Source organism: Gracilinanus agilis, chromosome 5 (assembly GCF_016433145.1).
Source record: "Gracilinanus agilis isolate LMUSP501 chromosome 5, AgileGrace, whole genome shotgun sequence".
Lineage (NCBI taxonomy): Eukaryota > Metazoa > Chordata > Mammalia > Didelphimorphia > Didelphidae > Gracilinanus > Gracilinanus agilis.
Genome location: NC_058134.1, coordinates 39,318,804 through 39,343,198, shown reverse-complemented (window position 1 = coordinate 39,343,198; position 24,395 = coordinate 39,318,804). Strand labels below are relative to the sequence as shown.

At 38.0% G+C, this 24,395-nt stretch overlaps 1 protein-coding gene across 2 annotated transcripts in view; it reads left to right on the top strand.

Annotated features, from left to right (window-relative positions):
- Nucleotides 1-17,291, top strand: part of CAPN7 (calpain 7) — a 41,760-nt gene extending 24,469 nt beyond the window's left edge. For both annotated transcript variants that reach the window (XM_044677421.1, XM_044677420.1), the window contains 11 exons: nucleotides 2,812-2,918; nucleotides 4,161-4,281; nucleotides 7,801-7,945; nucleotides 8,086-8,185; nucleotides 10,271-10,406; nucleotides 11,046-11,121; nucleotides 13,237-13,382; nucleotides 14,831-14,893; nucleotides 15,473-15,603; nucleotides 16,375-16,467; nucleotides 16,557-17,291. In XM_044677421.1, coding sequence (XP_044533356.1) covers nucleotides 2,812-2,918; nucleotides 4,161-4,281; nucleotides 7,801-7,945; nucleotides 8,086-8,185; nucleotides 10,271-10,406; nucleotides 11,046-11,121; nucleotides 13,237-13,382; nucleotides 14,831-14,893; nucleotides 15,473-15,603; nucleotides 16,375-16,467; nucleotides 16,557-16,701 — 1,263 coding nt within the window. In that variant the 3' untranslated portion in view covers nucleotides 16,702-17,291. The remainder of the gene's footprint in view (nucleotides 1-2,811; nucleotides 2,919-4,160; nucleotides 4,282-7,800; nucleotides 7,946-8,085; nucleotides 8,186-10,270; nucleotides 10,407-11,045; nucleotides 11,122-13,236; nucleotides 13,383-14,830; nucleotides 14,894-15,472; nucleotides 15,604-16,374; nucleotides 16,468-16,556) is intronic.
- Nucleotides 17,292-24,395: the final 7,104 nt, after the last annotated feature.

Here is a 24,395-nt window from a genome sequence, read left to right as displayed (position 1 = left end):
CCTAAGTTCAGATACATAGAGCTGTGTGACCCTAGGCAAGTCACTGTTTGCCTTAGTTTCTCATTTATAAAATGAATTGGAAGAGGAAATGGCATCCCATCATCTTTGCCAAGAAAACCCCCACAGGGGTCATGAAGAGTCTGATATGAGTGAAAAAAATTTTTTCCTAGTTATTATTAAAGAAAGTTGGCTTTGCCAATGGGAATCTTTGGCTGTACTCCTGAGTTAGTCTATGTTTAGAAATTCTGATTCATCTTCTAGATGCAACTTCTCTTAGCAGCTGAATCTTCAGCTCTTATAGACTGCTCCGATTAAAGAGAACATTGCCTTTCTATATAAAACATAATTTTTGAATATCATTTTAAAGTAATAAACTTAAGATTTTACTGTAGCAATTTAAAACAATTTAATCATAGGCTCTGTTATACTTGTACTATAGATTTGACAGAAAAGAAGCTAGAAGTTCAGTAGCATTTAATGAAAATATTCAAATATCAAATAAAATTAGCCTGGAAGATTCCTGGCTAATCCTTTTTTAAAAGGCATTCATTTGTCTTATTCTGCCTGCTGGTTTTGTGGACCTGACTGTGCTAGAAGAAAACTAGCTCCAGCTGACAGCCTGCCATGCTCAGAAAAGTTTCCGTATAGTCTGGAGGCAGACTCACCATCTCTTCTCCATTAACCAGCCTGAATGCATTCAGAGAGGTTCACTATTACCAAAAGCCACAGGATAAGAAATAGAGTGGGACAAAACCATTTGTGTCCTAAATAAGAAGAATAACATTCCCTATTACATTCCCTTTCCTTAGTGCCTTCTCTTTAATATGCAATCATCCAAAAAATGTTTATTATGGACCTACCATGTACTTGGAACTGTACTCTGATTAGTCATAGAGAGTGTTGCCACAGGGAGATCTAATGGAGAAATTGGGGAGAAGAAATGTGCCTGCAAGAAACAAGAATTGGACAATATTCTCTACATTGTCAACATTATAGATAAATCCTTAAAAGTTCTAAATTGTGTAGTACATAACAGTTAAATAATAAGGTAATATTACAGTTTGTAAGTTTGAAAACCTTACCATCTGTCTTAGAATCCATCCTAAGGACAGACGAGGCAGTGGTCTAAGTTAAGTAAAATGAGTTAAGTGACTTCCTAGGGTCGCATAGCTAGGAAGTGTCTGAGGCCAGATTTGAACCCAGGATCTCCTATCTCTGGGCCTGACACTGTCCACTTTACTACCTAACTGCCCCAGTAATATAATCATAATTATATATTTCAGATAGTAAGTGCAAAAGTAGCCTTAAAAAAAATTGCATTCTGGAGCCATAAGGTAATCCTCAGTAAAGGCAATATTTAGCTTGGTCCTTGAAGGAATAGCTAGGCTATGGATAGGCAAAAAGGCCTAATTGAGGGGGAAATGCATGACTAAATGCATGAGTGTATAAATGATTATAGTGTGAGACAGCAAGGAGACTGATTTGAATAGAGTATTGGTGTACTTTGTGATCCGGTGACTGGCCTCCTTACAGTTCTTCAGAACAGGCATTTCATCTTCCAACTCTGGGCATTTTTACCTTCTGTTCTCCATGTCTATCCCTCATCTCCACCTAACGGCTTCTCTGGTTTCCTTCAAGTCCCAGCTAAAGTCCCACCTTTTGCAAAAAAACCTTCCTTTCATGATCCCCATTAAGGCTAGTGCCATCCCTTGGGGGTTATCTTCTGTGTGTCTTGTTTGTACATAGCTTTTTTCATGTTGTGTCTTCCATTATACTGGGAGCTCCTTGAGGGTGAGTATTGTTTTTTGCCTTTCTTTGCATTCTCAGATCAGCCCTGGTACCCTACCCCATGTAAGCATAACATGTGGTACATAATAGGAACTTAACAAATGCTTCTTGAGGGGTAGGAAATTAGGATTTCATAGCTAGGGTATATCATACCAGATAATGCTAATGCTCTACTCTTATTATGTTCCCATTTACCTCATACCCACCAAAGCCAGGAAGGAGAACATACACTCAAGATTATTTTTAAAGACCTGTCCTTGTAGGGGGAGAGTATTGTTGATATATCCAGGGAAAGAAATCATTCTTGGCCTTTTACTATTTAACAAAATGATCATTTTCTCCCACTGTAGATCCATAATTATTTGTATACTTGAGTTTTCCCATTTGATACTAGTCTTCCTTTCATAGTTGCTTTCCATTCTTAAGAGTTGTATGATACAGTACATGGGAGACTCACATTCTGCCCCAGCCAGATTTTCACGATCCCATGGATCTTTCTGTACCAGCATGATTCAGCTAGTAAGCTCAGATAGCAAGTCAGAAAACTGAGACCATTTTCTAGATTTAGGAACCAGTACTGGGAGGAATCTTCTAAGTAAATCAAGTCCAACACTCTCCATTTTACAGATGAGAAAATAGATACCCAGAAAGGCATTTGTTTCTCTCCCAAAAAGAAAATTCAGCCAAGTTCTCACAACATTAATAAAATTTATTAAGCCAATTTGTCTGAAACAGCTTATTGGGATATATAGTTTTGAGGAAATTTCTTTAACTTTTGTACATTGTTTTAAATCATTTATTCATGTAGTTGTTCCTACTTTCATTCAGAGTCAGAAAGGGCAATGTGGGAAGTGAGACAAGAAACTGAATTTTCAAAGTGAATTAAAGAATGAAATACTGTGACAGCTGAATAACATTTATAGTTCTCTTTATTTTTTAAAGAACAGATTAATAAACTAGCTTTCAAATTGACTAAGGACTTTTATATCTTTTAACAATCCCTGAAATATGCTTCTTTTACAGAACATTGATCTCCATGCACTTACAGGATGGATACCAGAAAGGATTGCTATGCATTCAGACAGTCAAAATTTCAATAAAGAGAGCTCTTTCAGAATGCTTTACCAAAGGTTAGTTACTTTTTCCTTCTCTTTTCAGAGTAATAGGAGCTTCTTAAAGTGTAATTGAGACAAGTTCAAATCCTGTTTTTTCATCACATTTACTAGTCATATTTTTAATTGTCTATGCAGGGTCTGTGGTTAAATTTTAACTTCCCTCACAAATAGAAGGAAACAATAGCACAAATCCAAAAGTCTTTTTAGCAGAATGTATTTTAATTTTTTTCTTCTGAATATTTTCTTCCAAATTGTTTTGATAAGCATATTAGTATTAAAAAATAAATAATAAAATTAGTATAAACACATATTGTTTTATTTGGGGGTGATTTTTTTTTTGAGAGGAGGGATACATTGAGAAGATGAGGTCTAGAGCAGATTAATACCAGAAGGAATATTAAGTTTTTAAATTGTCCTTATTCCCCAAATTCATAATCTCCATATGGGTAACTGAGAGCTGATAACAGTGATGTGCATTCAAAATTGAAATCTAAGAAAGTAAGATGATAGATATGAAATATTGGCATCTTTTTTCAAGGTATATTTAGTAATTGACACCTTCATCCTTATATGTAAAACTTTTGAATATTTGACATTTAGATTTGGCTTTCCTTAAAAGATGACAGTTCTTGTAATCTTGATACAGTTAAGATCATAAAACAGATAGAACAGTATAAGAGAAAGGCTTTAGTTTTAGAAAATGTGTTAGAGCATGGAGCCAGTTGCTTTACCTTCTTTTGACCTTGAGTCATCTATGAAAGGAGAGATTTGACTAGATGATTTCTAAGCCACTCTTCTGCTTTGATTCAGTCACTATCTATATCTTGATTTATAGAAGGCTCTCCTCACACTGAGCCAATATGTAGGTGCAAATATGAGCTCCATTTTAGAGAAGAGGAAACATTGGTGCAGAGACATTAAATGTTGGCCCCCAAGGAAGTGTTAGAGGTGGGATTCAAATGCAGGCTTTCTGTTACCAAGAGCAGCATTCTTTCTACTACATCACACTGCTTCTCAAAACTGAGGTCTTTAATGTTAGTGGAATTGAAGTGAACTCTGAAGATTGTGTTCTGCTTTACATTAGAATTGCATTAGACTATTACCTCTAGAGATGTCTTTACCATTTTTTATGCATTTTTAGAAAAGATTTTATGGCAGTTCTAAATTTGTGGGGTCTTCTTGTTGTTAGACAAATAGGATAGTCTTTAATTTTTGTGTGATTTCCCTTAATCACCTCCCCTTTTGATGCTCTTCCAGATTTCACAAAGGGGATGTTCTTATCACCACAGCTACTGGAGTGATGTCTGAAGAGGAAGGAGAGAAGTGGGGTTTGGTTCCTACACATGCATATGCTGTTTTGGATATTAGAGAATACAAGGTTTTGAGTTGAAATCTTTGTCTCTTTCCATTCAAAAATGTGTTATTGGATGTAAAAGGACAATCAGGTGCTATTTTGAAAAATATTAGATGTAATCTGGCAATAGAGGTAGTTGAGATGGCAGGATACTGGATCTGGAGTTGGGCAACCTAGATTTAAATATTGACTTCCCCCATTGTGATCTTGAGCAGGTGAATCCTTGGAAGCCTCAGTTTTCTTCATTTAATCAGTGAAGGTGATGGAAAGATAGAAAGTCTCTAAAACCCTTCTAGCTCTGCAATATTTAAAATTATGAGGCTGGCTGTAATTTAATAACTTTATTAAATCAAAAGTAGTAGTAGTAGTAGTAGTAGTAGTAGTAGTAGTAGTAGTAGTAGTAGTAGTAGTAGTAGTAGTAGTAGTAGTAGTAATAGTGATGATGGTGCTGGTGGTGATGGTGGTGAGAGGAAAAAGTAGGAGAGAGGTACTTAACCTTTCTAATCTGCAGCTGCCATTATGGGCCTCTAGTTACAACCTAGCAAGGGTCCTCTCTGCTGCTCCATGTGTACACCAAAGACCCCAACTTCTTCCTGCTCTCAACTTATAAGTTTTTTTTTTTCACCCACTAACTCTCACACATCACATCTCAGAAACCAACTATAGTTTCTTAATATGCCTGGGCTGCCCAGGGGCAGTGCCTGTGCATTGTTTCCTGTCTTATTGGTTCTTGACTTCTAGTGGTCCATTTATCTCAACTCACTCGCTGGTATTTGGCCTCCAGATAATGTTCTGTGAGCAATATGGGGAAAAGGAGAAATTTACTTTAGATACTTCCTTACACTGAATTGTTAAGAGGAAAAAGGAATAGAAATTATAATGGCATAGCAAACATCTAGAATTGAGATCCTGACCCCCAAATGCAAACCAATTCATTAAATACTTAAATATTTGCTGAGTGCTAGAGATAGAAAAACAAACACAAAATAGTTGTTGCCCTTAAGGAGCTTGTATTCTAATGGAACAGATAATACACATATTATCTGTGTGCATACACAGATAATACTGTAATGCAAGGTAATTAGAGGAGAGGAAGCAGAGGTAGAGGGAGAAGAAATGCTTGGGGGCAAAGGGATAAATGAAAGCATTTTTACAGACTTGTAGAGGGTATAGAAATATCACAGTCAAGCTATCATTAAACATGTACTCTATGTTAGGTGCTGGAGATGTGCCAAAAAAAAAAAAGAGAGAAACCATTTCACCCTTAAATGCTTTACGATGCCCTGTCTTAATTGGATCTCTTTCCCAGCTTTATGTAAACTTTTCACCTCCTCTTTTTCTTGTTCTTTTAAAGTTACACAGTTTATGGTAGGCCTCCATCCCCTCTATGCATTCTTGCATAGAAGATATGTTCTAAATCATTATTCCCTTGGCTGCCATGTTTCTCTACTTTATATTTTTTCAGCCTTCTTATAGATTGCCTTCCATCAGTTAAATTTCTTAAGAAACTAGGATATCATATGCCAAATCTGTGTTTTTTATTCTACGTCCCATATTTTAGCTTCATTAGCTTGCTTAAATAGATCAAGTTAGAGCTATTTTAATTGTACATTTTACTCATTTTTATTTTTCTTCTAATTTAGTATTGATTTTTATCTTTGTTCTAATTCATTGATTATCTTTATACAGACAGCTGACTCAGAAATGATTTCTATTTAATAATCAGTCATTTCTTAACAGTTTAATGTTCTATGCTATTTGGAGCACTCACTATGACCAATGCTTCCCACCTCTTTTATCAAAGATAGCATTTATGATGAAGGCATGAAGCTTCTATGTATCAGTCTATAGACCTTTGGGTACTTCCACTTCTTAATTCTTAGCCATATTTTTCCTAACATTTTTCATCATCTTTCCTTTTGTGCACCTTTGCACTGAAGCCTATGAATATTAAAGTCTGCACTGATTTAATGTGAAGGGTTATTATTGCTTTGTTTATAGAATTTCTCTGCCTTCTCATCCTCTTCCAATGTCAGCACATAAACTTTGGTCATTGTCATGATGATTTTTTTTGCAAATATGGGCACTGCAAAGCGAAGATGGTGTTCCATAAAATGTTTCTTGTCACCTTGGATGCATGATAAAATCAGCTCCATTTAGTCTTTCAAGAGAGAACCTGTGTTAAACCTCCATTTAACTGCAACCTCCTTCCCATCCTCTGACTTCATTTATGTTCAGGATATTGAAATTGGTATAATTTAATGCCTCCATTAATATGTCATTGTGGTGATTGAATAAGTATCTCTCATTTAGAGGACCAACTGTTAAATTACGTGGAATATAGATATTCTAGAAATTGAGTGCCTTAGTACCCATTTCTTTCACTGTGTTGCCATTAAGCCCGAGGAGGATAATTTTGTACTTTACTTTTTTGTTGCCTTAGCCAAAGACTTCATAAACAGCAGCCAACCGGCTGGTGATGAATCTCTCCTTTCATAGTCTTGTTCTTGGAAAACAGACATAAGCTGGGATCATACTGGAAACATTTCCAGCACAGCAGAACCTGCCAAAACTCACACTACTGACAGAGCTGCTAGAATCCTGTGTCACCTCTACTCCAGAATAAGGGAACAGAGAATAACATTGTCTGTAAAGGATGTAGAATAAATGACCTAGGTCTCTTCCCTCAAGATGTGGCTAGTCTACATTGGCAAGAAAAAATTGCTATGTATGAAACAATAGCAGATTTCATAAGACTAATAAAGTGCTAAATCCTGTAGTACAATTTATACTATATAATCATAGAGGGGAGAGATGAGTGAAAGATTGAGTGGTCAGAAAAGACTTACTGGAGGAGGTAATAAACTAGAACTAATTGGTAGGTAATAAACTAGAATAAGATTTTAATTATATGGATTAATTTTTAGAAAGGGTAGATGGAGAAAAGATAATATTAAACAGAAGAAACGACTTAGGCAGAGGCATAAAGAGAGAAATAAGATTGGCTTGCTCCATAGAAATGGTGAAAAATGGGGGCAGCTGGGTAGCTTAGTGGATTGAGAGCCAGGCCTAGAGACGGGAGGTCCTAGGTTCAAATCTGACTTCAGACACTTCCCAGCTGTGTGACCCTGGGCAAGTCACTTAACCCCCATTGCCTAGCCTTTACCACTCTTCTGCCTTGGAGCCAATACACAGTATTGACTCCAAGACGGAAGGTAAGGGTTTAAAAAAAAATGGTGAAAAATAAGGTTGAAGCCTGATAATAGAACACTTTGGATGCCAGGATGAGTAGACTTGACTGCAGCAGGGAACCACTGGAGGTTTAGGGACTGGGTTTTGACATGAAAAAGCCTCTGAAAGATTAGTTTGACAGAAGTATGCAGAGGATGGCTTGGAGGAAAGAAGCTTAAAGACTTGAGTTCCTTAAAAATCGACTCTGTTTTAAGAATAAGCAGCTGGTAGGCAATTTTTTAAATGAGCATGAATAAATACAACTGAGCTTATTATTATTTTGAAAATCAATCTTTGTATTCCTTTCTGTAGGGTCTGAAATTTATCCAGTTGAAAAACCCCTGGAGTCATTTGCGTTGGAAAGGAAGATACAGTGAAAATGATTTGAAAAACTGGACTCCAGAGCTACAAAAATATTTAAATTTTGATCCAAGAACAGCCCAGAAAATAGACAATGGTAGTAATAAGAGTAATAAATCACCTTTTTGAAATGAAGTTATTCATGCTTTAAATAGCTTAAAATTTGTTTAACCAGTGGTTGAAAACATAACCAGTATACTTTCACTAAATTAATTCTATGGGATACTTACTTTTCAGGTATTTTCTGGATCTCTTGGGAAGATCTGTGCCAATATTTTGATGTGATTTATTTGAGTTGGAACCCAGCTCTTTTTAGAGAATCAACATGTATTCACAGGTTTGTTTGTTTTTGCCTTTGTTTTTTAATTGATAATTTAATTTTTTCCTAATTACATGTAAAAACAATTTTTAGCTTTTTTTTTTTTAATTTTGAGTTACAAATTCTCTCCCTCCCTCTATTCCCAGCCCACCTGCATTGAGAAGGCATGCAATTTGAACCTATACAGTCATGCAAAACATTTCCATATTAGTCATGTTGAAAAAGAAAACAGAGACCAAAAAACCAAGAAAAAATAGTTTTTAAAAGTATGCTTTGATTTGCATTCAAACCCTATCTGTTGATGAATGGCATTGTTCAACATTGTTCAACTTCAGAGTTGTTTTGGATCAATGTATTGCTAAGAATAGTCAAATTATTCAAAGTTGTTCAATGTACAATATTGCTGTTACTATGTACAATGTTTTCTTGGTGCTGCTCACAGCAGCTTTCTTCAGTTTATATAAGTCTCTCCAGGTCTTTCTGAAAGCATCCTGCTCATCATTTCTTATAGCACATTAAAATTCCATCACAACTATATACCACAACTTGTTCATCCACTCCCTGGTTGATGGGCATCCATTCAATTTCCAATTCCTTGCCACGCCAGAAAGGGGTACTATAAGTATTTTGGTACATATAGGTTCACGTAGGTCCTTTTTTTTTTTTTATCTCTTTAGGCTACGGACTTAGTAGTGGTATTGTTAGTTCAAAGATTATACACAGTTTTATCGACCTTTGGGCATAGTTCCAAATTACTCTCCAGAATTCACAATTCCACCAACACTACATTAGTGTTCCTGTTTTCCCACATCCTCTCCACCATTGATTATTTTCCTTTTCTGTCACATTAGCCAATCTGATCGTAAGGGGTGCCTCAGAATTATTTTAATTTGCATTTCCCTAATTATTAGTAATTTAGAGCAGTTTCTCATATGACTATAAACAGTTTTGATTTCTTCATCTGAATACTGCTTGTGGCCATTTCTCTGGGAAATGGCTTGTAGTTTTATAAATTTGACTTACTTCTCTATATACTTGAGAAGGCAGGGCTTTATCAGAGAACTTTTCTGCATAAATATCTCCCATTTTCCTGATTTCCTTATAATCTTGGCTGTGTTGGTTTTCTTTGTGCAAAACCTTTTTAATTTAATATAATCAAAATTATCCATTTTATAACCCACCGTGCTCTCTGTTTCGTTTGGTTATAAATTCTTCCCTTATCAAAAGATCAGACAAGCATGCTATTCCATGCTCCCTTAAGCTGCTTGTGGTATCACCTTTAATGTCTAAATCATGTGCCCATTTTGACCTTATTTTGGTATATGGTGTGAGATACTAGCCTGTAACTAGTTTCTGCCAAATTGCTTTCCTGCACTTTTGTCCCCAAAGCTGGGAACTTTGCATTTGCTATGGTCATTGCCTACTATGTACTATGTACCTAATCTATTCCACTGGTCCATCACTAATCCTTAACCCAGTGATGGGCAAACTTTTTAAAGAGGGGGCCAAAGGAAAGGAAATGCTCATCTGTCAGTCTCTTTCTAAGGCAACTCTTTTGAAGTTTCATTGTATTCATCAGATTAGGAATAATGTCACGAGGCTGCATAGAACATTTCAGGGGGCCGCATCTGGCCCAAAGGCCTTAGTTTGCCATCACTGGCCTATAGTTTTTTAATAGCTGGTCTTTGTTGATAATATAAAGAAATGTTGAATATTTATGTGGGTTTATTTTATATCCTGCAACTTTGCTAAAGTTGTTCATTATTTCAACTAGTTTTTTAGTTGATTTTCCAGGATTCTCCAAGCATACTATGCACAAGGTTTTTATAAAGCTTTAGCATAGTTCAAAAGTCCTAACTAAAAAACATTGCCATTGTCTCCATATGTTTTTGTTAAATATTTGTACAACTGGTATTTTAGGGAGATCAGATTTCCCTCTCTATGGCCAATATTTGAATTCTTTGCCAAATGCCTACCACTCAGGATTTTTCTTATCCCATGCCTTGTTATGACTCATTCATTTACATTACTTTATGGTTGAAATTTAATGTTGTCTTCTCAAAATATCACCATCTCATTCTTTGCCAAATTTCATTTTTTCAGTACTTGGGATGCCAAGCATGGGCCGGTGAAAGATGTGTATAGCCTGGCAAACAATCCTCAGTATAAACTGGAAGTTCAATGTCCACAAGGTGGTGCTGCAGTCTGGGTTCTCCTTAGTAGACACATCACTGACAAGGTACCCCTAGCCTTTGCTCAGTCATCCAAGAAATAGTTTATTGAAGAGTAAAATTGTGTCGCTAAAAATGTGACCCTTTCTAATTTTTTTTTTAGATTTTGCCTTGAATTTCTAGAAATGGAACCATTTAGCTAGATCATAACTGTTTTATTTCTCATTTTCTAAAGAATGGCATTTATAACTTACTGAGATTTTAACTCAAATTTTTGTACAAAATATTCCTCAAAAATAAAGTGTAAGATATTTTGTTCTTCTTTATGGTAGCACTTTTTGTGTTACTTTGTATATTAGACCTTAAGTAGATAATCAGTAAAATGCTTTAAAATAGACTTGGAAATAATTTATTCTATCTGGCTCTATGATGAATAAATTCTCTGATTTTAGGATAATAGGATGTGATTGAATATATTGCCGCTGATAGTGTAGTGATTTTTACGAAACAATCAGCATTTTACTTCTAAAAATTCATTTATTTTCTAAAGGGTCAGGTCTGTTAGTAGAGCTCCTTGACTAAAAAGTATTATGTTAAGTATGAATTATAGTCATTCTTATGGTTTTGTGTGATTTAAGTTTTAAGTTTTCTTATAAATATCTTTCCTTTTTTGCCATAATTTAGTAAAACTACTGTTTGCTTTTTAGGATGATTTTGCAAACAATCGTGAGTTCATCACAATGGTAGTATATAAGAGTGATGGGAAAAGAATTTACTACCCAGGTATGTTTGTTGAGATTGTTTATAAGTAAAGTACATCCTAAATTTATATTTTTACCTCAGAGAAAAAGAACATCATTTCATTCTATAGAGGGAAAAATGAAAATTAGCTATTAATTTGACTAAGAAATTAAGATATATCCCTAGGGTTTTTATGACTATTCTCTATCCCTGAGAAATCACAAAATACCATCTTCAGTTTTGACCATCATTTGTAATGACCATTACCTTCTGCCTCTTTTTTACAACTAGCCAGTATTTCATTTTTCATTCCCTCCTCATTATAATTGTGTGCATAGTTTAAAAGAAAATGGAGAACAATTACCTCAGGATTGGAAAAAGGCAATGCCATAAGTGGGAGGTGAGGAATAGAATCTTTAAACTATAGACTAGTGGACTTTACTTTGATTCCCGGAAAAGTTCTTGAATATAGCTCTAAAGGGATGGTTAGTATGCATCTAAGAAAAAGTTGTGATCCAGAGCTAGCCTGACTTCTCAAGAGTAGCTCATACCTAGGCTAATGCTCTTTCTTGACTATTAATAAATTAATCTGAAAATGCTATGTTATTCACATAGATTTTAGAAATCATTTGGCAGAATCGCTCCTGCTGTGAAGCAAAATTAGGTGGATTTGGGCACAAGTAATGATTCAGAATCAGCTTAGAAGATCTGGAATCTAGTGCCCCAGAGATTTTGCTTTGCCTTTTGCTAGTTAATTCATTTTTATCCATGACTTAGATAAATCAAATCAGCAAGCATTTGTTAAGGCCTATGCAAGACACTGGACTTAGTCCTGAGTGTACATACAAAAATGAAACAGTCTCTCTGCCCTCAAGGAGCTTACTTTCTACAGAGGAAATGCAACAGGTACCAAGTAAAGTAATACAAAGTAATTTCAAGAAAGAAAGAATGCTGATTTCAGGAGGAGTTAAGAAAGGTCTCCTGAGCTGTGCTTTGAAGGAAGCTGGGGTTTCTGGTCCTCCTTGATCTCCACTGTGGTCTCATCCATGTGCCACCCCCCAACCGAATATATTACAAGGCTTTTTCCTGGACCCTCTTCTCTTTTCTCAGTAGTCACTCTTGGTGATCTCATCAGCTCCATCGCTGTCTTAGTATCTGCCTCTTAGACATTTCCAATGGAGTCCTCCTTGACTCCTCAATCTCACACACACACTCACACACACAGTGCCTAAGCTTGACCATTCCACCTCTGCAGCATCTTCAGGCACTTAACACCTTTTGCCCAGACTTTTTCAGTAACCACTTCATTGATCTTGCCTTCTATCTCTCTTATCTCCAATCCATTGTCCACATGGCTACAAAGGTGATGTTTTTTTAGGATATATTTTCAAATTTTTCAAGTCATACCATGTCACTCCTCTGTCAGAAAATTCCAATGACTCCCCAGCACCTCTAGAATGAAAAAAAATGTCTGTAATATTAAAGCCCTTCATAGTTCAGCTCTTTTCCACTTTTCCAGACTTGTTACATAGTTTTGCCCATCATACATTCTCCATACTAGCCACATTGAGCCTCTTTACTATTCCTTACTGACAACTTTCCATCTTCCTTTGAACAAGATGCAGACCCCAGCTGTGATGTTCAAAAAGTGTCTTGCAAATCTTTAAAGCTTTGGTTGTTTTGATTAGTGGCATAAGCCAGAACTGTATCTCAAGCTTCCTGTTACCCAGTTCCTGACTCTTTCAAGTATATCATTCTATCTTTAAACTGAACCATGAGAAGGGTGAAAACTGGTGGAGCTAGTATTGTGACTTAGAATGGGGCTGGCACAACATGTATGGAATGAAATGCAAATATTTGAAGATTTTTACTTTATGAAGCAACATTGATTAATTATGCTCTCAGAATTCATTGTAGCATAAATCTCAACTACTGTTTGTCTTTTAATGTGTTTCAAAATGATTACTTTGGACTGTATTGTACTACCATGTTCTGAACTATTCAATTTCAATGCATCCATTGTGGGAAAATACAGACTTTTTAATAGACTTGATCCTGTTAAGAGTGAGCATCTCACTGAGCATCAAACTGACATTCAAAATAAACTGGCTGGTTCTAAAACACATCTTTTTGTTGTTTTGTTTTGTTTTTTCCCAGCTGACCCACCTCCATATATTGATGGAATTCGCATCAATAGCCCCCATTATCTGACCAAGATAAAGCTAACAACTCCAGGGCCTCACATCTTTACGCTAGTGGTGTCTCAGTATGAGAAACAGAACACCATCCACTACACAGTCAGGGTAGGTTCGGGCTATGTTGGCACAACGGAATGGGATAAAGGAATGTTAGCCAGATGGCATGTGGTTGTTTTCATTGGAAAAAAGTACTCTGTTCTGTGTAAGCAGATGATTAGGAGAAATGCCAGCACTCAAAGGGTCTGTGATTTCACAGGTATGTGCATACCTTCCACTGAAGCAGATTGCAGCCTCTCTTAGCAACGCTGTTCTTGGTTGGGCTGCCCAGCAAGTTCACCTCCCCCAGCCACTCTGCTGGTGCTGAGCCACTCAGACCCTTCTTAGCACCAGGCCCAGCCCATAGTTGGTGCTGTAAAAATGCTAACTGTTCTTCTCAGACGAATGAGGCAGTTTGTTACCAGACCCATATGGATTGGGGGAATAAAGGATGCTCTATTTCTAAAAATGAAGCAGTTGTCTCCTTCTGTACTACAATTCAGTAGCACCTTTAGGAAGAAAAATACCTTAATTTAATTTTATGCCTTATTGTGTGTGGATTTCAAATTCTCAGATCAAGTTAGGGTTTTAAATCAGCACTCTGATCCTGCAGAAGGTGCTTTCAGAGCCATGATCTCTTTTGAGCCTCATAATAGCTATTTGAGGTTTCAGCACAAATTTATGATAGATGAAAAAACTGGCATTTGCAGAGGTTAATATCTTGCCCAAGGCTAGTTAAGTGGCCAGGTCTCTCGTGATGGCCCAGCTGTGTCACTCTGTCCAGGGAAGCCAGTGGCTCTAGTGTATGCCACATTTGAGTAAAAGGAAATTGGCAAGCTAGAGGCTGTCCAGTGGAGGGTTCTCAGGAATGATGAAGAGCCTGGAGAGCACGTGAAGAGCAATCAAAGGAACTTGGTCTGTTCAACTTAGAAAAGAAAAGACTTGGAGAGACATGATAACTTTCCTCAAGACTTGGAGGTCCTTTTTGTAGCAAATGGGTCACACTTGTTTTGCTTGCCTCCAGAGGGTTGGAGTAATGGGTAGACGGTACAAAGATCTAAATTTAGGCTTAATGTAAAAGGAAAACTCTGTGACAGAGCTATCCCAATGTGGAAGGGTGACCCTCTGATATGGGTTCTCTCTCATGGGAAGTTTTTAAGCAAAGGCTGGATGATTCTGTGTAGGGATGTGTTTTAGAGATTCTTATTTTGGTCCTGGCCTTTGAGGTCTCTACCCACTAGGAGGCTGGGTGAATCCAAATCTTTTTAGCTTATAGGCTTTGAAAAGGTAACAGTAAGGTGTGATAATAGGCTGCTGGAGGTCTACATGTCACCCTCTGGTGGCCAGAAATGATGTAGCCAATACACTATAAACCCAAAATGAGCCAAGAGAAATTGTTTCTTCTCAATTATGACACTCCATGTGGAGAATTCAGTTTAAATTTTAAAAGAATTTTCTAACTAAAAGTTTGTTTGCCCAGTAGAGTTTTATATACTTTTTCTTTTTTTTTAACCTAGGTGTACTCAGCATGTAAATTTACTTTTTCAAAGATTCCTACACCATATATTGTATCAAAAAGGGTAAGTAAAATGCCTCTTTGGGTCAATGTGATTTATATCTGACAAAATTGTTAGTCCAGGTGATGTGATTATATTTGGACTGGGGTAGGAGCTGAAAGTGGGAAGGAAAGAATAAATACAGAAGACATTTCAAAAGAATTCTTCCTCTGTTCCAGTTGTGTTCAGTTTTATTCATTCAGCATGCATTACTTGAGCTTTTACTCTACATAAAGTATTAAAGAAAATACAAAGATGCATAAGACTTGCCCTCAAAAACATCCAGTCAGGAAGATAAAACCTAGACACAGATAAATGACATTCAAGGCAAAATGTGATAAAATACAAAGAGAAGGAGAGATCAGTCTTGGCTGGAGAAGTCAGAGAAATCATTGAGAGGAGAAAGCATTCAGACCTGGGCTTGATGGGTGAGGTTTCAACAAGACAGAGATGAGGCAAAGAACCCTTGGTAGTTTCTCATTTCCCCAAGCATGGACAAGGGAGCATTTTCAAAGAGAAATCTAGGAGTATAGAAAAAGTTACATGCATATTCATCAGACTTTGTCAGTGGAATTTATACTAAAGTATTTTATTTGTTTTTAGATTAATGGACAGTGGAAAGGTCAGAGTGCTGGAGGATGTGGGAACTTCAGGGATTCCCACAAAAACAACCCCATCTACCAATTCCAGCTGGAAAAGGCTGGGCCACTCCTCATTGAACTAAGAGGACCAAGGTTTGTTTAGAGTCATGAATCATATTGGAATAATGGCATAAGTCAAATTAGGATGTGCATGTCTTGAGAAATCATTCAAAAGAGGTTGCTGGTATTTTCTTGTTTCTAAATTATTTTTCTAAAACCACTAAGGTATATGTTTATTGAGAAACAGTGGGTGATGTATGATTCAGAATATAAAATCCTCAAGGGATTTTCTCTTACCTCATCTGTGTCTTTGTATTCCTAGTGCCCATCCTAGTGCTTAGTTCATAGAAGGCATGTGATGAATTGAACTGACAGTTATGGATTAAGCTTAGATCTGCAGGGCCTGAAGATTGCAGTCACTGTGCTAGGCACTTTGAACATAAAAAAGGAGGCAATGTTTTTAACTCTTTAAAAGCTCACAGTATAGTTATTTTAAAGTTTAACATAGTGTTTGTATATTTTTGGTCAAGGTTTATTCAAAGATAATCCAAATAACTAATATGCATTATTTTATAAATAGTTGCCAGCCATCTACTCATCCTTTTAATAACTTGATCAGCAAGCATATACTAAATGGCAAAAAAAAGCAGCCTCATCTAAATTGAATTGAATAATGTTAATCCTGACAGATTCTAAAAGGTAGTAGAAATGGCCTGTGTATAATTAAGTGCAAAACTAACATGCAGTTGTTTCCAAATTGTAGTTCTTTATAGTATATCTGTAATATAAATGTAACCATGTTGCAAGCTTGTATTTATTTGAGTATATCTGATAATGGACATTTCATTCTTTTGAAAATAATAGGCAATATAGTGTTGGGTTTGAACTTGTCACGGTGTCAGTAGTAGGAGATCCTGGCCCTTCAACCTTTCAGAAGAAGACCAGTGGTGATTATAGGTAATGTTCACGTTTTAAATCTCATTTCTCTTCTGCATTGCTTTCTCCACAATTTTGTGAACCTTGCCTTGATCATTTCTTGATTGCAGATGTGGATTTTGTTACCTTGAAGTGGATAATGTCCCTGCTGGTATCTACAATATCATTCCCAGTACCTTTTTGCCTAAACAAGAAGGACCCTTTTTCTTGGACTTCAATAGTGTTATCCCTATCAAGGCAACACAACTTCAGTGACTGAGAAGTCACAGCAGTAATACTGGACTTGACTCAGTGGCATCCACCAAATATGAACTGTTCAGATGAGGATTATTGTGCTTTATTCCTACAAGAATGTAAGTTTACAGAGGAAAAAAAGCTCAGATAAACTACACGTTTTGCGCTACTATTTACTAAAATGGATCATGTCTCCATCTTTAGGCTTTTAATTATTTTGTTTATTTATGACTTTGAGGGTTTTGCTGCTCAGATATTACCAAGGATTGAAACTGCTTTGGAAGCTTTAAGAGATGTTGGGAGGCGAGGAGAGAGAGAGAGATATTGGTAATCTTAGCATGAAAATGCTGAACATTTTTTAAGTTAGGTACACATCACATATGAAATAATGTTGTTAGAAGAAAATATTTTGCCTATTGCTGCTTTGTGGTTCATCTTGTATCAAGTTTGAAAATGACAAAATCCTCTGAGACATTGAAGATATTACAATTTAATTTTTTACTCTCTTTTCTACTCACTTTGATGCTTTTTAGTTCTGTCTCTTATGGAAAACAGCACTTTGAAGAAAATGCAATTGAAAGCTTAAATAAAAGTCGGTGTGATTATTTTGATTCAGGAAGAATGAATTTCCCAGGCACTAATGTAATTTTTAAATTCCCGGGTGTTTACCCAAGCATCACTTTGGGAAGATTTGTAGATGTTAAAAGAATTTGAAAATTTGATATTCAATCAGATTTTCTCTGCCTTATTAGTAAGAACATTTTAATTTGGCATTAACGTGGCTTTTTATTTCAGTAAAAGGTGTTTTTTACAGCCCTCAGAATAATTGCAGTTTAACAAACTTAGAGAAACAGAGGACAAAATAGAACATTTCTTACATGCACTTTCTTGTGAAATCTTAGAAAGTCAGTCCCATGGGTCATGTTTGACTGAACTTTGATCATGCTTTTAGTTAAAAAGGCATCTTAAAACTTGTTCTAGATTTTAGGAAAACAGATTTATTCTGTTAATGGATTTGTACCTGGGGAATCCAGAGTGCTTCATTTCAGAAGATTAATGTAAGGAGCTTGGCACAACCCTGTTTTGTGTATCATGTCTTCTCTTGCCATCCTTTTGCTACTCCATGTGAAAGCCCAGCCTGTCCTACTGACCCCAACCTCCCTCCTGTGTTTGACACCACCCAGTCCCACCTCCCCATGTCCCATTCCCCTGTCTTCTCATCTCATAAAGATTTACACACACACATGCACTCACACACAGTTGGATCTTTGTATATACATAAAAGATTATCCATGCAATTTTCATTTGTTTCTGGTTCTTTTTAAGTCTAACTGTATTTTATGGATCCTTGGCTTTTTTACTTTTCTCCCTTTCTCAAAATGATATGACTCAATCTGGCTGTCCCTGCGGTCTATCTTTCCATCATTCTGAAGACTTTCTTTGATCTTTTTATTGAAATGGCAAATTCTCCCAACCTCAGCTCCTCCCTTCTGCCTGTGGCAGCTCCAGCACTGACTTCATGATGAAGTAGAGAGAAACCAGGGGAGGTTAGGAATCCAGACAGGGCCAAGACTAGAAAGGCAGGATGGCTCAGGAAGAAGTGAGAGTGACAGGACATTTGTGGATGCCAGACTATAGACAAGACTGGCATCCCTTGGGCACTGAGCCAGTCAGATGGACAGACTGTGAAGTAATCTGGGGGGGGGGGGGGAGGTAGTTGATATGCTAAAAATAAAGGATGGATATCACCTTAAGGAGCTTACATGGATTGTGGTAGCCTTTAGCTTTCAGCATTTTTCTAATGCTGAAACCTATTCTGATATTCTGAATTCTAGTTGGCATACATGACTCCACTATGCATAGTAATTTGATATCCAGCCAGAAAATGGACCATCTGAATTGGATCACAATAGGGATGGCACTTGTGACTTGGCTGGTGTAGGGGGTTACTTTATCTACAGCTTAGTCTTAGAATTTATGAGTCACTTCACTTTGGCAAGCACTTCAAAGTCCTGGTACAAGCCAGGTATGCTGTGTGAGATGCTGGGGATATACCTGCTCACCTTCCTTAGAATGATAGAAGCAATACAGAGCATGGGGCATTCTGACCCTCAGATCCCATTCCAATCATTGGCTCTGTTAAGTTTCACATCCCTTCAACACTGACATATGCTCTCAAAAATTCAGATTGTCAGAGTTATATAATATCAATTCTGTGTGGTTTTTCAGTGATCACAGCTTGTTTCTGCCCGCTAAACACCAGTTGCTTGAAATTTCCTATTATGGTGTTGGATGTAATGTTTTAGATTTTAAAAGTATATTTTATTAAATCATGTTGATTGTCCTATAACAAACAAGCTGATGATATTGTAGCAAGACTTCAGGTAAGTGGGAAGTTGGGTGCATAATTCATTGATATCATTTTTAGACATTTTAAATAATTTTGGGAGATTAGGTTAATGCTATTCATTGGTGCTTTTTTGTATTTTTGATGAAGTGGGGGGGGGGGGGAATGTTAGACATTCCTAAAGATTAAATTGAAATCCAAGCTGATCTCTGATGTACTTAATGTTTATATATATATCAAGATACTGGCATCAGGAAAGTCATCTTGGACCTGGATTCTCATTTCTTTTCATGTTGCAACAACCCCTTCTCCCCACCAAAAAAAATTTAGAAGTCTTAAACCAAGAGTCGTATTGTCAACTGCAGTGATTTTGCCCTTTCTTTTGAGTTCCAATACCAAGAGAATGCTTCTTTCTTATCATGAGAGAGATCGTTTATTCAGTTACATCCAACCATAGCATTCCAGGGCTTTCTGTAGCCTCCACTATATCTTTCAAAGTCTAAGTTTATACTCATGTGTCCATGACACTGCCCATTCTTGACCTCTTGCCATTCCCTTACCAACATCAGGGTCTTCTCTAGTGAATCCTGGCTTCTCTTTAAGTGGCCAAAATATTTAGGCTTCTGCTTCAGTAGGTGAACAGTCTGAATTAGTTTCTCTAAGTATTGACTGATGTCATCTCCTTGCTATACATGAGACTCTCAAAAGTCTTCTCCAGTGAATTGAGAGTCAGACCTGGAGATGAGAGGTCCTGGCTTCAAATCTGACCTCAAACACTTTCTAGCAGTATGATCCTAGTCAAGTCACTTAACCTTAGTTGCCTAGGCCTTAACATTCTTTGGTCTTGGAACCAATACTCAGTAAGTGATTTAAAAAGAAAGGGAAAAAAAAACGTTCTCTAGCACCACAATTCAAAAGCATCAATTCTGTGGCACTTAGCTTTCTTTATAGTCCAACTCTCAGTCATGCATTGCTACTAGAAAAACCATAGTGTTGACTATACAGAGACAGAAATTAAACCTACACAACTTACTGTAGGCAATGGTATGGGTTGGCAGCTGTAAATCTATTTTTGACGAGGGTTGGAAGGATGCTAATTAAAATGTCCCTAGAATTACTTTATTAAGCATTGATCATAGAATAGTTTGCTATCACAAGAGTACTCTTTTTTTTTTTAACCCTTACCTTCCATCTTGGAGTCAATACTGTGTATTGGTTCCAAGGCAGAAGAGTGGTAAGGGTAGGCAATGGGGGTCAAGTGACTTGCCCAGGGTCACACAGCTGGAAAGTGTCTGAGGCCAAATTTGAACCTAGGACCTCCCGTCTCTAAGCCTGAAAGAGTACTTATTTTAAACCATCTCCTTTGTATTTATTGTCCCATCCAGTAAGTTGTATTTAACATAATTCTTACAGCATATTCAAATGTACTAAACTTTGTTTCTATAATTTCAGCTTGGGGTAGGAATTAAACTAATGGCCCCATTTGTAAGAAGATGAAGAAGTTAGTTATGGACTGGGAATAGTCTTTTTGGATCAGGAGGTAAAGAATCTCATTCACTTGGTGTGACTTTTTGTGAAAGGCAAGAAACAATTAGATGAAATAATTCCCTTTGGGGACAATGTTACGGGATGAGTGACTTGCTGCATGACTAAAAATTGAACTTCATCTTATTGTAGCTCTTGCAAGGAGGAATTTAAAGCCTAGGGCCTGGCACAGTCAGTACTCACTGATTGCCTTTGAGAAAGAACATTGGACCAAAAATTGGTCTTATTTTTCATTACTTGGCTATGTGACCTTGAGCAAGTCATTTGGCTTCTTCGTGGCCTAGGCTATAAAATTATAGGATTGAATGAGATGATCAGGTATCGCCACCCAACTCTGCTGTTACAGGAGTCTAAAATTGCATGAGTGAGAGCAGGGTCAAGCCATAATCATACGTGCAGGGTTTTCTACTTTCACAACTGTAAGCTTAACTTTATATCATGAAGGGTGATCTGACTCATCTTTGCTTATATAATTCTTGGTCACTTATCCAACAAAATGTTCCCTAATAGATTATGCCTCAAGAAGTATTACATACTTGTAAATTAAGTACATTGATTTAATCTTGGCTGTGTGATGTTAAATCTGGTCAATTGTTTCTCTCCTTATAAAATAAGGAGGATCGTCCTCCAGAATCTCAGTGTGTGGGACAATGGGGAAACCTTAGAATCCAGCCTAAATCCGTCCCTGCACTTTTGGCTATTGCTTCTAATTCATCAGCTCAGAGGAGTCCAGCTTTGCAGATGGCAAAGACCCCGAAGATGATTCAGCCCAACTCCTCACTCTGCAGGTGAAGAGAGTAACGCTTGGGAGTGTCAGAACTGAAACCCAATCCTATTGACTTTACATGGCACCACACCGTCAAAGAATCTTTGAGACAGTTATCATTTCCCTTTCGCATCCCACCCCGCCCCAAAACCCTTCTGTATGTCAGTTGTGAGCATGAGGTTCTTAGTCTGAATGCTGGGGACCCAAAGACTAAAATGGAGGCAGGCCCTGCCTGCGAGGAGCTTATGTTCTGTCAGGGGAGGTAGCATGTGGAGACGTAAGTATATCAGAGATACAAGGGAGTGTGGGAAGGGCTCTCACAGCTGAGAGCCTCAGGAAAGATTTCAGATAGAACAAAATTCTTAATCTGGGGGCCTTCTACTTTTTTTAGGTTTGATAACATTCCCTTAAACGAATTTCCTTTGAAATCCTCTGTATTTTAGGCACTTGACACATTCTTCTGAGAAAGGGTCTATTAAGCTTCACTAGGCTGCCAGAGGGATCCATGACCCAGAACAGGTTAAGAAAATTGATTCACACACATAACATGCAATATCGTTCCTATCATCAGTCTCACCATTTGCTTCCCTCCATTTTCAGGGGGCCACTTCCAGTTCCACTAATCTGATGGTCTTCCTGCTAATGGTTGTGCTGACCCTTGCTTGTCTGACCTCTTTTTTTTTCTGGTGCTCTGTGCTCAAATAGCCAGGGTTGATCCCATTCTCCCAAGAAGTTGTGGATGGAGACTCCCTTCCAAAGCTCATGTAGCTGCCCCCATTTTTCCATACCTTGTAAGAGGAAGGTGGTTTCATAAAAGAAGAATTTCTTCATAACTGGCGAGACTACAGGTAAACCCCTTACCTTACCAGTGCCTTTGTCCATTCTCTGAGACTTCCTATGGCATAGCCAGGACTTAATCCTAGGAAACACCAAATACTCTTTGAACCCATTTTTAAAGAAAATCTTTACAAACCTGCCATCTTAAACTTGTCATCTTTTCTGGTTAACTCCAAGGCCATCATGACCCAGAATCAGGGGAGAAGGTCCCAATTTCAGAGACTCCTTTGGAGTAATAAGGCAAGGGGCCATTTGCCCCTAGTTATGTTTCCCTAGGCTGCTATGCTTTTTCATTTATCACCTTCTCCATAAGCTGATGCTTGTTGCAGTCTCTGGCACTTCCTCCTGATGGCTTCTGATTTGCTGGGGACTTGGAAAGTCGGTCACCAGAATGATTACAAATATGTGGGAACTAAGAACAAGGGCCTGAAGGTTTCTCCTCTGAAGAAAGTTCCTGGACTTCCTCATTTCCTGTTTCTTGGCTACCTTAGATGGTAAATGACCTCCTATGGATCTGGTGTCAACATACCTTGATTCTATACAGCTAGGACTTCTCTTAAAGAGAAATAACCCCGGCTTTTACTTAGAATGGCATCCCAGTTCTCTTTCAATAAAACAGAAACCCTTTTAAAATCAATTTCCACTTATTCAATCTCATTTTTCCCTGTGGTCTTTTTCAACCATAAAGAGGGATGAAGGTGATGCAGTAATAATTAGATTCATAAAACTTTTAAGAAAGTATATAGGGGGCAGCTAAGTAGCTCAGTAAATTGAGAGCCAGGTCTAGAGACAGGAGGTTCTAGGTTCAAATCTGGCCTCAGACACTTCCCAGCTGTGTGACCCTGGGCAAGTCACTTGACCCCCATTGCCCACCTTTACCACTCTTCTGCCTTGGAGCCAATACACAGTATTGACTCCAAGATGGAAGGTAACGGTTTAAAAAAAAAAAAAGTATATATTCCCTCCTCAGACCTAGAGAAAATGGCACAGTAAGACAGTCTTTGAAAGGCAGTGCCACCAGGAAGCCCTGGGTTCAGCTCCTGCCTCTGACAAACTGACTGACTGTGGGACCCCAGTCTAGTCACTGAACCTCCCATTTATTGCCTCAGCAGTTCTCTGAGCCTAGAAGCTGGTGCCACCTGCCCTGGTCAGGAAGCATCCTTGGGAATTCCATAAATGAAGTCCTAGATCAGGTAGAGAAGAAGCAGAACTTCATTTAAAAACTCATCACCTTCCATTTCCACTTCCGTCCTGCCCTTTTGTTGGTGGGGACCATCCTGGAGGAGGTGGCACAGCATCACTGGTGTGACTTTGGTCAAGTGTCTTCCCTGGGCTTCGGGTAGTATTGGACTCTGTGACTTAAAAACTTTTCCTAGCCTAAATCTGTGACGACCTGACTTAGTGCCAAGATCTGGCTTTGAGCTCCTGTGCCTCCTCAGGGCAGTCATTTCCTTTGTGGGCCTCAATTTACACATCTGTGAAGTAAGGAGATTGCGCTAAGTGATAGGAGGACCCTTTGACCTGTCTGTCCCTCTTCCTGCTGGCATTTCCAGATCCCCTCTCATTTTGGGAGTGCAGGAAAGACAGGTGTTATTTTCCTTTAAAGATCCATTGTTTTCTCCCAGACTCAGACACGGTGTGTGAGGCTAGCGATTTAAAGCTAGAGGTAACCTTTGAGGTTCACTTAGTCCAGTCTCATTCTACAGATTAGGAAACAGGCTCAGCCAGGGGAGGTGGTTTCCCCAAGGCCACAGAGCAAAAGCTTTGTCACCTTTAAATCGCCATTGAAATGGGAACTGCGCAGTGTTTGAGCTTTTGAGACTGGCTGGATTAGTGTGTGCCGGTCCTGCAGAAGGTGCTGCAGATGTCCCACACCTGGCTCACTGCATCTCTGTTCTATTCATCTTGGAGGTGGGCCGCCATCCAAGCCTTATTATCTCTGGGGCCCTCTTCCAGCTGGATATATAGCATGAACCGAGAGAGTCCCCCGAGTACTGCACGGACCACCCCGGCTTGATCGCCGGGCACTTAAAATGACTGAAAACACTTAAGCAGACCAGGGAGCGCAGTAGCAGCCTTTGTTTGGGGATTCCAGTTGGAAGGAAACAAATGGAAGATCATAACTGAAAGCAAAGAGAAGGGGCAGGTGGCTACCTTATTACATAAATTTGTACAAAATGACGACATCCATTCTGAGAGATGCTCAACTCCTACTGATGG